Source organism: Callithrix jacchus, chromosome 17, assembly GCF_049354715.1.
Source record: "Callithrix jacchus isolate 240 chromosome 17, calJac240_pri, whole genome shotgun sequence".
Taxonomy (NCBI): Eukaryota; Metazoa; Chordata; class Mammalia; order Primates; family Cebidae; genus Callithrix; species Callithrix jacchus.
In genome coordinates this window covers 75,356,388-75,370,827 of record NC_133518.1, presented here as the reverse complement: position 1 = coordinate 75,370,827, position 14,440 = coordinate 75,356,388, and the positions used below count along the sequence as shown (strand labels likewise).

The 14,440-nt window shown below is 48.3% G+C and overlaps 1 protein-coding gene across 6 annotated transcripts in view; it reads right to left on the bottom strand.

Moving 5' to 3' along the window:
* ITGA9 (integrin subunit alpha 9) overlaps positions 1 to 14,440 on the bottom strand; it is a 375,338-nt gene that overhangs the window by 309,347 nt on the left and 51,551 nt on the right. For all 6 annotated transcript variants that reach the window (XM_035278480.3, XM_035278481.3, XM_054247151.2 and 3 more), the window contains 4 exons: positions 13,307 to 13,436; positions 10,120 to 10,205; positions 6,853 to 6,921; positions 1,929 to 2,066 (listed from right to left, as the gene is read on the bottom strand). In XM_035278480.3, coding sequence (XP_035134371.3) covers positions 1,929 to 2,066; positions 6,853 to 6,921; positions 10,120 to 10,205; positions 13,307 to 13,436 — 423 coding nt within the window. The remainder of the gene's footprint in view (positions 1 to 1,928; positions 2,067 to 6,852; positions 6,922 to 10,119; positions 10,206 to 13,306; positions 13,437 to 14,440) is intronic.

The window sequence follows — 14,440 nt, the reverse complement described above, 5'->3', positions numbered from 1 at the left end:
CTTGAGGCCGGGCATGGTGGCTCACATCTGCAATCCCAGGGAGGCCAAGGAGGACAGATCACTTGAGGCCGGGCATGGTGGCTCACATCTGCAATCCCAGGGAGGCCAAGGAGGACAGATCACTTGAGGCCGGGCATGGTGGCTCACATCTGCAATCCCAGGGAGGCCAAGGAGGACAGATCACTTGAGGCCGGGCATGGTGGCTCACATCTGCAATCCCAGGGAGGCCAAGGAGGACAGATCACTTGAGGCCGGGCATGGTGGCTCACATCTGCAATCCCAGGGAGGCCAAGGAGGACAGATCACTTGAGGCCGGGCATGGTGGCTCACATCTGCAATCCCAGGGAGGCCAAGGAGGACAGATCACTTGAGGCCGGGCATGGTGGCTCACATCTGCAATCCCAGGGAGGCCAAGGAGGACAGATCACTTGAGGCCGGGCATGGTGGCTCACATCTGCAATCCCAGGGAGGCCAAGGAGGACAGATCACTTGAGGCCGGGCATGGTGGCTCACATCTGCAATCCCAGGGAGGCCAAGGAGGACAGATCACTTGAGGCCGGGCATGGTGGCTCACATCTGCAATCCCAGGGAGGCCAAGGAGGACAGATCACTTGAGGCCGGGCATGGTGGCTTACATCTGCAATCCCAGGGAGGCCAAGGAGGACAGATCACTTGAGGCCGGGCATGGTGGCTTACATCTGCAATCCCAGGGAGGCCAAGGAGGATAGATCACTTGAGGCCGGGCATGGTGGCTTACATCTGCAATCCCAGGGAGGCCAAGGAGGACAGATCACTTGAGGCCGGGCATGGTGGCTTACATCTGCAATCCCAGGGAGGCCAAGGAGGACAGATCACTTGAGGCCGGGCATGGTGGCTTACATCTGCAATCCCAGGGAGGCCAAGGAGGACAGAACACTTGAGGCCGGGCATGGTGGCTTACATCTGTAATCCCAGGGAGGCCAAGGAGGACAGATCACTTGAGGCCGGGCATGGTGGCTTACATCTGCAATCCCAGGGAGGCCAAGGAGGACAGATCACTTGAGGTCAGGAATTTGAGACCAGCCTGGGTTGACATGGTGAAATCCCATATCTACTAAAAACACATCAAAAATTAACCAAGTGTGGTGACACGTGCCTGTAGTCCCAGCTACTCAGGAGGCTGAGGCAGGAGAATCACTTAAACCTGGAAAGCAGGTTGCAGTGAGCCAAGATTGCATCACTGCACTCCAGCCTGGGTGATGGAGTGAAACTCTGTCTCAAAAAAAAAAAAAAAAAGATAAGAAAAAAAAGACTATGGCTCCCACGCAGTCCCCTGCCCCTCCATGCTGAACTGAGTGGTGCTGCTGCCTCACACCCCAACCCACTTGCCCAGCTCCCCGCTGGGAGCTCCGCCCCAGCCCACCCTGCCTGTCTGTCAACTCCTACTCCTTCAAGATTCCCCAGCCATTGCGTCCTCTTCTGCTTCCCTGGGAAGACGTGCATATGCTCCTAGAGGGGCGGCACAACCTTGAGACAAAGCATGCCAGCTCTGAACCAGCTTGCCTAGGTTCAAATCCCAGCCCCACTTCTTAGCTGTGTGACTTGGGACACATTACCTAACCACTCTGGGCCTCAGTTTTTTCATCTGAAAAACAGGCACGCTTGACACCATGTGGACACTGAATGGAAATCTCTCACAGAAATCAGGAAGAAGAGTCCTTGCTGCGTGGAAAGCACTCGAGAGACAATTATTACTAGTCCTCCTTGGCCCATGTGTCTGCAGTTGTAACATTGTGTATAACTTTCCATTAATGGACCAGAAATCACATACTTTCATTTCCTCTGGGCAATGTGGCCCAGGACACACCCAGAGGGGTGCCCAGCCACTACCTGCTGGACAAATGTCCCTCCCCAACACCCATCCCCACGTTGCCCAGCCTGGTACTCACGTTTCCTCTGTTGATGTAGACGGTGACCTGTCCCTCATCCCTGATCTCAGAAAACATGGGGGCCCCCACCAGCAGGTCAGAGAGGCCGTCCCCATTCAGGTCAACTGCGCACAAGGAGGAGCCGAAGTAAGAGCCCATCTGCAACCAAGTCAAGTTGTGACAAAGCATTCAGTGTCTGCTGTCACACAAGGGGGCCCTCTTTCCTCCAGCCCGCTGGCTTTGGAAACATGTGCTCCCTGACCCTTTAGAGGCTGGATGGCTGTGCTGCCCCATCAACCAGAATGCCTAGCAAAGAGTGAAATACCAGCTTCCAGCAGCAAGGCAGGGCCCCAGTCAATGGGAGACAAAGCTAACTGGCCTGGAGTCCCCCATTCCTGGAGTCCTGGCAAAGGGAAGATACATAGATTGATGCCCAGAGAATGAGGTACTGTTTTTAAAAATGCAAGCTAAGGTTATGAAGATATGTTACAACCATAATCAAAATGCCCCTTATATCAGACACTTGACCAGGCTAAGCAAGTAGGAATATGAAATCTCACAACACAAGAAAGGCATGAAAATAGATGTTACATGGGGAAACAAGTTATTCTCTCCCAGTCCCACACAGAGCTAAAGGTTGGTTAGGAAGGCATGAGCTGAAGTGACAAAAAAAAAAGGTACAACTTTTAAGACTGTTTGACTGATGAGGGAACAGAGCAAGATAATATTGACTTTAAATTAGGCTAATTAGGGGTCTCAAACCCAAATACCAACAGGATCCAGGCAGGTGACATAACAGCCATAAGAAAAACAATTAATGTGGCAAGTGACACTTATCTTCCACGTCTACATAACAACAGGGAGTGGCAGAGACCGTGGCAACCTGGATCCCACAGCCTGGCTAAAGGAGCAGCTTCTACCCAGCTGCAGCTAACCACCACCAAGAGGAAGGCTGACCCAGGGAGGACCAACCTTTCCATTTTTCCAAAAGAAGCCAAACGTTTAAAACTTTATTTAAAGTGCCATTGTTTTAAATGCTCGCAACTTCTTCATGTGTAAAAACAATAACAAATACTGTGCAGGCCAAATAAAAGCATCTGCAGACTGTATTCTTTCCAAAGGCTATCAGTTTGCAACCTCTACTTAAAAAAAGGGGGGCCAGGCGCAGTGGCTCACGCCTACAATCCCAGCACTTTGGGAGGCCGCGGTGGGTAGATCACAAGGTCAGGAGTTCGAGACCAGCCTGGCCATGGTGAAACCCCACCTCTATTAAAAATACAAAAATTAGTGGGTGTGGAGGCAGGCACCCATAGTCCCAGCTACCTGGGAGGCTGAGGCAGGAGAATCGCTTAAACACGGGAGGCAGAGGTTGCGGTGAGCCAAGATCACACCACGGCACTCCAGCATGAGCAACACAGCAAGACTCATCTCAAAAATAAAAAAAAAGAGAAAGAAAAAAAGAAAAAGCATTATTCTTTTAAAATAAATGTTTTCTAATAAAATGCCCCAGCTTTATAGACATGAAAAAGCCTTTTCTTTTACTGTTGGAGTTTGTTGGCAGCTGACCCAGGGAGATTGAGAGCGAGAGGTGGAGGACTATCTATTTCCTGACCCAGGGAGGTTGAGAGCGAGAGGTGGAGGACTATCTATTTCCTGCAGCTAACAGGGTCACAGGAGGGCTTTGTAGTGGCCGCTCAGAAATCCTTCCCCAGCAATATGCCAAGGCCATCTCCCTCCACTCTGGCTACCCATTCTCAAGGGAGAAGGAAGCAGGAAAAGGTTACAGTCACAGAGGGTGCAGAGGAAAGAAACAGCAAGTCACTGATTCAGTGGCCTTGCCAATCTCCCCATCTGAGCGTTGGTAAAAGAAGTCAGTGAGACACAGGCAAAGTCCCAAAGAGCCAAGCTGCCGACTGCACTCGCTGGCTGAGCCCCAGGGGAACTATTTGTTTCATTCCAAAGGGCTATTTAACTTGGCTTCTTCATCAATGTTAAATCAGAAATCTCTGTATGTGAAGTTTCCTATCTAAGTTTTAAAATACAAATGTTTCACATACTCCATTAATTCAATAAAACTTCAGTATGGCAATGACATGCGTTGGGGTGAGCATCCAATGATCAGAGCTCCCGTCTGCCTGGAAATGTGGAGATGTGTGTCTCTATTAACATGTGAACTGCGCACATGTAGGTGATTTCTTATATGCACTATTTGGAGAAAGTCAACCAATAAAGACAAGAACTGGGTTTTTTTTTTTTTGTTTTCTTGTTTCCTATGGGAAGCCAGGATGCAGAACTATCTGGCCAAATTCTAGCCAAGCGGAAGCAGAAGTAAACCGGTGGTTTGCTGAGTTAGAACCCTCCTGTCTACGTGGCTCTGGACATAGGCTAAAGCTAAAGGCATCATTCGAAAGCCTGGGGTCGTGTCCTTTCGCAGGAGGTAATGGAGAAGCCAGAAAGACATGAATGTTTCATTTCTTCTGGCGAGAAGCAGAATCCACTATATAAAGCAAGGTCATGGTGTATTTCAAAGGCAGGGTGATGATGACAGGGTAAAGCAAGCTGGAGACACTAGGAGGAAGTGAAGGTACAGGGCTGTGAGTGGCAGAAAGAAGGGGTGTCTACGGAATGGTGCAAAGGTTGGGGCCAGAGGAGCCCTGACGAAAAGAAAAGGTCAAACGGCTATGAAGCCAGGAGGCTGAAGACCTGGGCCCTTCTGTCCCTTCTCAGGGAACCTGAAGGATCTTGGTATGACGAGGACATCCAAGCACACATTCAGGCCTGAACCTGTCCTGGGACTCAATGGCAAAAGGCTTGAGGAAGTTCGGACAAGTAGGTTCCCAGAGGTCAACCTCACCCTGCTTGCGCTGCCAGCTCTCAGATCTACTCCCCAAAACCTGACCAACTTGAGCACAGGTTATCATCCAGACCAAGAGGTTTTCAAGGACACAGGGACAACTACAGACCGTTAATTACTCCAGGGCAACAGGCATTAACTGGGCCTGCCCAGGGCACAGGCAGCAAGTAGGGCTGGGAAGAAAGAGCCGTTTGGGAGGCACAGCTACAAGTGAACACAAAGATACTCAGAGAACAAGGTGATGGGCACGTTTGAGCGCCACAATTCACTTTAAATAAGCCTTGGCTGGGTGCAGTGGCTCATGCCTGTAATCCCAGCACTCTGGGAGGCCAAGGTGGATGGATCCCTCGAGCCCAGGAGTCTGAGACCAGCCTGGGCAACATGGTAAAACCCCATCTCTCCAAAAAAAAAAAAAAAAAAAAAAAAAAAATGCAAAACTGCTGGGCATGGTGAGCATGTCTGTGGTCCAAGTTACTTGGGAGGCTGAGGTGGGAGGATGGCTTGGGTCCAGGAGGCAGAGGTTACAGTGAGCTAAGATCATGCCAAAATGAGACTCTGTCTCAAAAAAAAAAAAAAAAAAAGCTGGGGTGGCGGGGAGATGCAGAAATCCTTTCCCTTTAGGCTTTCAAACCCAGGTGCATTTGAAGGGAAGAGGGAGTTTGTTTCTATGGTAGACACGGTCACCCATTTGCTATCTTCTGCAAAAGATCTAAAATGTTAGCCTTAGTTCCACTCACGTCCTACATGCTCTCTGGGACTCTCTTTCGTAAATCACAAATAGCATGAAGGTACTTCTTTTCTAACTTTAGGGGTGCTTGGAAAACCTTTTTGCAGAATGGCTCACGGTCATTTTCCAGTGTTGTTGCTTTGGGGTTTTGGAAATGTTAAAGTAACACAAGCCAGCAGAGTTCTCAGGGGAAGACAGAGCCGTTCCGAGGAAGAATGCAAAACCAAGTTTGGTGATGCACTTTTTCATTCAAAAGATAATGACAATGATACCCTGAGTATACCTGTTGGATTATTAAAACTGCACAAAGGTCTACTTGAATGGGATTTCTGGAACTCGGAATATGATTCACCATCAGAACCACATGGAAGGATCCCAGGCAGTTCTAACTCAGCAGGAACAGAATTAAGGAGGCACGTGGCCAAGGAAGGAAACGGTTTTTTCCCTTTTTGCAGAGTAGTGGTAGATAAAATTGCCTTCTGGCATTCTCCTAGCTTCTGGGATCTTCCTCCCATGTCCCAGACATCCTATGCTTCTTCCCAGATCCCACAAAGGCCTCCACCGAGACCAGCCTCCAAATTACCCCCCACAGCTCCCAACCCAAACTTGTGTCCCTTAGAGTAGCCAAGCTCAGCCCAACAGTCCTGCTGACCTAAGCCACACAAGGGGTGCATGACTGGGAAGCCCATGAAAACTGCTGCTTATCAGTCTCAGGACTCTCTAGCTGGCTTAATTTTAGATGACAAGGCAGTATAATGGAAACTTTCAGAAAGCAGATAGAGGATTCGGGGCAAGATGGGGAGAACCCAGGCAGCGTAACCTCACCTGGAACTAGCTTTAGGGCCGTACCCTGAGCTATTTCTGCTTCAAGGTTATAAGAGGAATTGGGCAACTTGTGTTTGGATTTTCTTTGTGTGGCAAGAGTCACCTTGGCAATGACACTTGAAGGCTGAGGATTCCGGAAGCGGGTAATGTCGGGCTGGTGAAACAGGTTCAGTGAGAAGCATCTCCTGCCACCTGTACTCAACTGTACCTGATTCTGGAGGTGGAGATGCGTTGGGAAAGGAATGGAGGCCGACAGACAGAGCATGAGTCCCTTTGTTGACAGTCTGAACTATGGACAATCTCTTAAAACCCTGTGCTGTAACTGGGCCACATATAACTCATCTTGCTACAGAATGTCTCCTAAAGGGAGCATGAGTCCCACGAACATACAGGTTTTACACACCATTGAGAAGGTAAAGATACCAACAAGCAGACAGCACTGCCATATAAACGTAGGGCACAATTTTCTAAAAAGAACAGACTCCCACATGATCACACCTTTCAAATTAAAAAATAGTCACTTATACCAAGAACCTCACCTTTTTACCTGATGCTTCAAAGATCTTAATTAAGGTGCCTGATCTTCGGTCGGCTCTGAAAATATAAACCTATGGAATTAAAAAAAAAATCTAATTAGGATGAAATCAATGATCAAAGATATTTATCAGCATCCTCCTGGGAATCCTATTTAAAAGCTTCAGCGCCAGGTGCACAGCAGTCGTGCCTACGCTCGCTGATGACCATGAAGAAGTCAGCTGTCATTTTACCAACCCTGCAAAGAAAAGTGTCCTTCAATCCAGAGGCAGAAATCACCTCCGCTGCTCCTGAACCACACTGCTCATGAAAGCCACACACAGTAGGACCCAGGGAGCTTCGAAATTACAAGTAAACAACTCACATTTGAGAAAAAGCTAGGATTTTGTTTCTTGAAATATTTCGTTTATTCCTTTTTTTTAAAATTAGTTGGTGGCATGGATTGGCCTTTATTCCTAGTGGGGCTTTAACAGGCATTTCAACAGAAGACAAAGGGATGGACGGAGGTGAGTACTGCAGACGAAGCAGGGTCCCAAAGTGATTTCACGTAGCATGAGAGTCATGCGATCTGCCTGGGTAAACAGGAGTTTCGTTTGGGAACTGCGGAGTTAAACGTCAAGTAAACTCCTTGACTGTGGAACTTTTTAGAGCCTTCCCATGTTCATGCGAACTATGCGTCTCCACTGCAAAGACGATCACTGACATTTAACTTCCTAAATGTACTTGGCTATGAAAGTTCTTTGTTCAGATGACATCTTGTGGGAAGAGTGTCTCATGAGAACCAGTGTAAGTAACCTTCCCATGAGATAAGGAACTGCCATCTTAGTGTGAGTGCTTTTGTGCCCTGGCACTGGAATAACCACCGAAATCCTCAAGGCCAGAGGTCCACCCTGGGGTCCCTGGGACTCGCCCCAGTCCCTGGGAATGTGGAACTGTCAGCAGCTTTGCCACTGTGACAGGTTTCCCCCGTGCCTCTCAGGTGGTCTAACTGAAAGAAGCATTTTTTGTACTTTGTTAACTGGGTCCAGTATTCCCGCTGTCTGGCTCTATCAGTTATAAATGCCATTTTCCTCTTTTTTTTTTTTTTACTTTATACCCTGCATTCCCCAGACAGCCAATGAGAGGGGTTTGTGGGGGGGGGTCCCATTAAGACTTGACAGGGACTACGAAGCTCATTGCAGTCATCTGAAGGGAAAACTACAAAACTGGATCGTGTTTCCTCCAATTAGGGAGAAAAGAAAGCTGCTATCGTTAGCATAGAGGCACCCGCATGACTGTGAACTAGAGGTAGGCATTTTTACCATTTCTACAGAGATGCCTGGGAGCCTGCAGCCCCTCCCGAAGAAGACAGAATCAATGCAAACGGCTCTTAGTGCGTCTTTCTCTACTATGTAGAGAAATTCACGCAACTTGAAAAGAACCACCTCCTTCTTGATGTGATGGAAGGTCACCTGCATGATCCCTCCTCCCTGCCGGCTCAGGGTCCTGGTTGATCTGGTTTCAGTTTCGAAGAACCTCTCTCCACAGCATCAGTGTTAGGGAGGAGGGAGGCACATGCTCCAGAAACATGAGCACAGCTCCTAACCTCTGCCCAGGGGGGATCCATGGAAATGACCCTTAGTCAAGCCTAGTCAGCTAGAAATTTCATCAGCTCCCTGATCACCCTGACCTCCTGGCTGAAGGCTCCAATTACCAGTGGTCTCAGCTCATCTGTGCCAATCCAGAATCCAGATTCCACTTCTCCAAGCCTTGGGAGATAGGACCAGACTCTATCACAGGTCTATCCCTAGGGGCTCAGATCCAAAGTTCACTCCCCTGTTCACTCAGTCTCTCCCATCAGATAACCCCCCCATGGAGCTTCTTAAAAATGTGGGTTCCTGAGCCATCTGGACCTACTCAGTCTGCATTTCCTGTACCTTCATGCTCAAGAACCAACGAGCAGAGTTCACAATTCAGGCCTCTCAGAGGTCATGCTTCCCAAAGGAATTCAGTCAGCCCTAGATTCAGGGCTGGGTCTTTGGGCAGATACTGTAGTTTAGGGAAAGCCAGGCCCACATATTTCCAGTCCAGCCTTTGGGCTGAACCTGTCTTGGGAATTCAATGTTCCTTCTAAAACACTGGGGAAATAAATAGGAGAATAATTTGGGGCATAAATAAAGCCACAGAGATATCTGGGACTAGATCTAGCTCCATTAAGTCAAAGCCAGACTTGGGAAGGGTTTGGGATTCGAAGTTGCACAGCACTAAATGCCATTCTTTTGAAGGACACCATGAGGCCAGGGCTCAGTCTTATAAATTACACACACACACACACCACACACACAAAACACACACAATACACCACACACACACACCACACACACATACACACATACCACACATACACACACACCACACACACAACACACAACGCAACACACAAACACACACAACCACAAACACACACCACACCCACACACAACACACCCACCACACACACACACATCACATACACACCACACACACAACACACACAATACCCCACACAAACCACAAACACACACCACACACACACTACACATATACACACCACACATACACACACCACACACACACACCACACACACCCCCCACACAACGCAACACACACACACATACAACACAACACAAACACACACACACACAACACACCCATATACCACACACACCACACACACCACACATACACACACAACACACATACACTACACACACAACACACACACATCACACAACACAACACACACACAACACACCAAACACACACAACCACAAACACACACCACACCCACATACAACACACCCACACCACACATCACACACACATACCATACACACACCACACATACACCACACACACACCACACACATACACACAACACACACAACCACAAACACACACCCCACACACACTCCCCACACCAAAAAAAACCACACACTACACACACACACCACACACACACAAAAACACACCACACACACACAGCACACACCACACACCACACACACACACACAGAGGCAGCTGTGAAAAACCTCAAATGAGAGTGTGCAGGAAATGAGAGTACTACTCACACTCTGAGCTTTCAAGGGAAGCTTTCAAACAGAGTGGGGCAGTCAGGGGTTCCTCATTACCTGCCCACCAGCCGCCCAGTAGGATGTTCAGGCCAACATCAGCTGGCAAACCTCTGCACAAGGGACAGCATGTTCCCCTCTTCTGTCTGACCCCAGTTATTCCACAGACGTCTCCCCTCACCTTGCCGATGCCTCTGTCCTGTGGGGCACCTCCTACCACGTCGGTGGTGGACGGCTGAGAGAAGTGTCCAGCGGTCACTGCGTAGCCTGAACAGGACGGGCAGAAACCAAGCACAGGGTTGAGAAAGAAGGGAAGGGGGGGAAATCCATCAGAGGAAAATGTTTCTCAAGCATGCCCCCCTAAGCTTGGAACACAAACAACCAGGGAAAAAAATTGCAGCTGTCAGCCTTCTCATGCTGAAATGGCTCTCATCTCACAAAAAGTCATGTTCACGAGGACATTAGGGCAGGAAAGAGGGCTTTCTGGGTGTCCTCTTCGGGACAAGTACTGTATAAATATTACATATCTGTTTTCTTCCTTTCAAGGTGTAGTTTTCATGCAGTAAGGTACACATATCTGACGTATGGAACTCAATGAACGTGTACACATGTGCGGAGCCAGGCAGCCACCACCCAGAGCAAGAAAGTGGCTATAGCCTCAGAACCATAGTCCCAGAGGGTTCCCTCATGCCCCACACAGGTAGACATGATTCTTTTTTTTGTTTTTTTGAGATGGAGTCTCACTCTGTCGCCCAGTCTGGAGTGTGGTGGTGTGATCTCAGCTCACCACAACCTCCCCCTCCAGGGTTCAAGCTAATCTCCAAACTCAGCCTCCTGAGTAGCTGAGACTACAGGCATGCACCACCACAACTAACTAATTTTTGTAGTTTTAGTAGAGACGGGGTTTCACCATGTTGGCCAGGATGGTCTTGATCTCTTGACCTCGTGATCCACCTGCCTCGGCCTCCCAAAGTGGTGGGATTACAGGCGTGAGCCACCGTGCCCGGCCCCACTATTCTGATTTCTGTCACCGGATATTATGCTTGCCTTTTCTAGAACTTCACTCCACATAACACCTGTGACACTCATCCACATCTTTAAGCAGCAGTTTGTTTTTTGTTGTTGAGCAATGTCCCGTTACGTAAACATGTCACGTGTTTATTCTGTTGCTGGGCATTCAGGTTGTTTCCAGGTTGGGATTATTATAAACAAAGTTGCTACCGACATGTTTGTGTATGTCTTTAGGTATCCCTTTCAGTCTAACAGCGTTATGAAGAAGGCACGACTGTTCCCTCCATTTTACAGCTATGGAAACAGAAAAACCTGTTACACAACATGCCTAAGATCACACAGCAAGACTCCAATCCAATCTGTGTGTAAAGCCCCTGTTGTTAACCACACTCCCTCCGACAAGGCAAAAGAAGCTGTCCGTGGGTCGGTAGGTAGATGGGTGGTTGAGTAGACGGTTGGGTGGATGGGTGGATGGGTGGGTAGGTGGGTAGGTGGTCAGTGAAAATATATGGATGCAAAAGGAACCTAGAAACAAAGGAAAAGGTTGCCTAAGCTTAGCTTCAATGTCTCCTCCTTTCTAAGAGCCTTGCTAGCAGGCTGGAAGCTCTCCTCTGGCCAGCAGAAATCCTGTACAGACTGCCATACAGTCCCCAAACTCATCACCCTCTAACGCTAATGTCATTATAAGTTGAGTTTTGAGATGACATCATGTCACGATCAACTGTTCCTCACCATGTGGCTGATTTCTCAGACTGGAGACTGATAGTACTTGAGAGTATTCCGAGTAAGATCAGAGCCTGGACTCACGCTTGATAATCCTGCAGCAGATAAGGGCCTCTGTTGTGTATACAGGGGAAAAACCACAGGCCCTGAGCTTCAAAGGAGCTGTCCTAGACCCCAAAGCCATCAACCAAACTGGGCTTTCTTCTGTCCTCTCTCCATTCGCTGATTCAGTGAATACGTGTTGAGTTCCTACTGTACACCAAGCACTACTCCAAGTCTGGGAAATGTGAGACACAATCCCACATGTTGCCTTCAAGGTGCTCCCAGCCCAGTGAGAGGCACAGCAGCAGTGACAGGTGCCCTCTCAGCCATACCCACAGGGAAGGCAGCTCAGCATTTAGACTCTGTACTCAGAAACCATGGGCTCATACCCCAATTTTGCTACTTAGGAGCCATGTGACCTTGACAAGATATATAACTTCTTTGCTCCTCAGTTTATCTATAAAATGTAGATAATAATAGCTACTTCATAAGGTTGTTTCAGGTATTAAAAGAAATAATACACAGAGCCTGGCAGAGGGTAAATGCTATAGGCAGAGGCTAAACGCTTAATCAGTAGCACCAGGCAGCTGGGTGCCTCTCGGAGCAAACACCCGAGAATAGAAGGATTGTTGGGTCTCTGCTACCAGGCAAAAAACTTGTAGTTAGAAGGGGAAAGGCAAGTCAACAACTCCCTACCCACGTTTAACAAGAAGTTCCCAGCGACTCTATGCAAACACGGAGTCAGAGCCTTCCCCTGCAAGCGACGTGTCGTGAGCGTGAAACAGCACTGTGTGTCATCACTAGGTCTCCTAAATTTAGCTGCGTTTCCAATCCAGAATTATAGCATTTAGGGCATGCATTAAAGAAAAGAGTCGTGTAATTGTCATCCACACAAGCAAAGACGGCCTATGTCTGCTCTTACATGGGCATGGCCCTTGCCGCAGTGTCGTTCTGCCTGATGGCTAAATTAAATTGTGTCTATTTTCTTTCCAGAAGATGAAGAGAGTTAAGAAAAGAAGAGAAATTTTTCTGAGCCTTGAATTAACCTTCAGCATTAGGTTGCCATCTGTCATAATTTCTGGCTCTTTTCTATTTGCAGCCAGTTTTGTGAGCAGAAAGCAGGGACTCTATTCAAAGGGACGCCGTGGAAAATCAAGACTCCGTCGCGCTCATTTGTACCTGACCATCTGAACCTCAGCAACTGAGAAAATGAGAAAATCAAATGTTTATTTCCCTGGAGGTTCAACTGTCAGCTTTTTAATGAAAATGCACAGCTTTAAGGCCGGGCGCGGTGGCTCACGCCTGTAATCCTAGCACTTTGGGAGGCCGAGGTGGGTGGATCACCTGAGGTCAGGAGCTCAAGAAAATGCACAGTTTTAATTCAGTTCCCCTCTTTGTCTTCCTCTCTGCCTTCCGTGTGTGGAGCCAGATGTGAAGATGCCCTGGCTAAAGAGGGAAGTCATGAAGTCATGAGAACGACAGGCATCAAAGCCAACTCACTCCTCTTTCCAACAGTAAAGCAATGATTTGTGAATCTGCTGGGAATCACTCCCGTTTCTCCTTTCTTACCTGTGCCCTCTCTGAGTACTCACCCAGATAGGTGTACCGCCTGCTCATGATCACTTCGTCGTTCAGTTTTAAATAGGTGTTGTCCGTAAGGTTCAGCACTTTGATGGTTCCGGCCCAATAAAATGACCCTGGCGCCCCCATCACCACCAGATCCTACGGGAGAGAAATCCAGCAGTAAGCAGAGGAGGAAGCGAGGCGGGGAGGAGGGGAGTGCAGCAAAAATCACAGTCATAACAAAGGAGAAACTCCTCCCAGGTAAGCAACAAAAACACATTTCACCAGATCCACCAGCATGATGGAATCTATTATACAGATGGGATTATCAGGATTAAAGACGTGACGATAACTGAGCAAAGTGACAGAATTCACCACAGGCCACGCCCTGATTCCAGCCACAATGAGATCACACACATCTCCTCAACTTTATATCACGATCGAACAAGGAAATGACAAACAGCTGACAATGACCTCAACCACGGATCCTGGGAAACAGCACTCATGAAAAGCAGCAAGCAATACCACACCTGCCTGGACTCAGGCTTACCAACAACTCCCCCAACCTGATATGCAGCAAGAGGAAACTATGCACTAGTACTCCGGGGAGTCCCCTCTGGAACACACTCAAGACCTTCTCAGGGACATTTTAGAACAGAGTTTTCTGATCATTATGGCCCACTGCAAACCTGGAAGAACAAAATTGAGAAACCAGAGAGGTCAACTAAGGAAGGACACCAACTGGAAGTAGAGACCATGGGCAGCAAGAGACAGGATCACTGTTAAAAGCAGACTCAAGGCCGGGCATGGTGGCTCACACCTATAATCCCAGCACTTTGGGAGGCTGAGGAGGAGGGGATCATTTGAGGTCAGGAGTTCAAAACCAGCCCACTCAATGTGGTGAAACCCCGTCTCTACTAAAAATACAAAACTTAGCTGGGCATAGTGGCTCATGCCTGTAATCCCAGCTACTTGGGAGGCTGAAGCAGGAAAATCACTTGAACCCAGGAAGCAGAGGTTGCAGTGAGCCAAGACCATGCCACACACTCCAGCCCGGCGACAGAGCAAGATTCTGTCTCAAAAAAAAAAACAAAAAACAGACAAACAGACTCAAGAACATAAGAGGCACAGCTGTCTTCAGCATTTAGATCGGGGGCAATGGT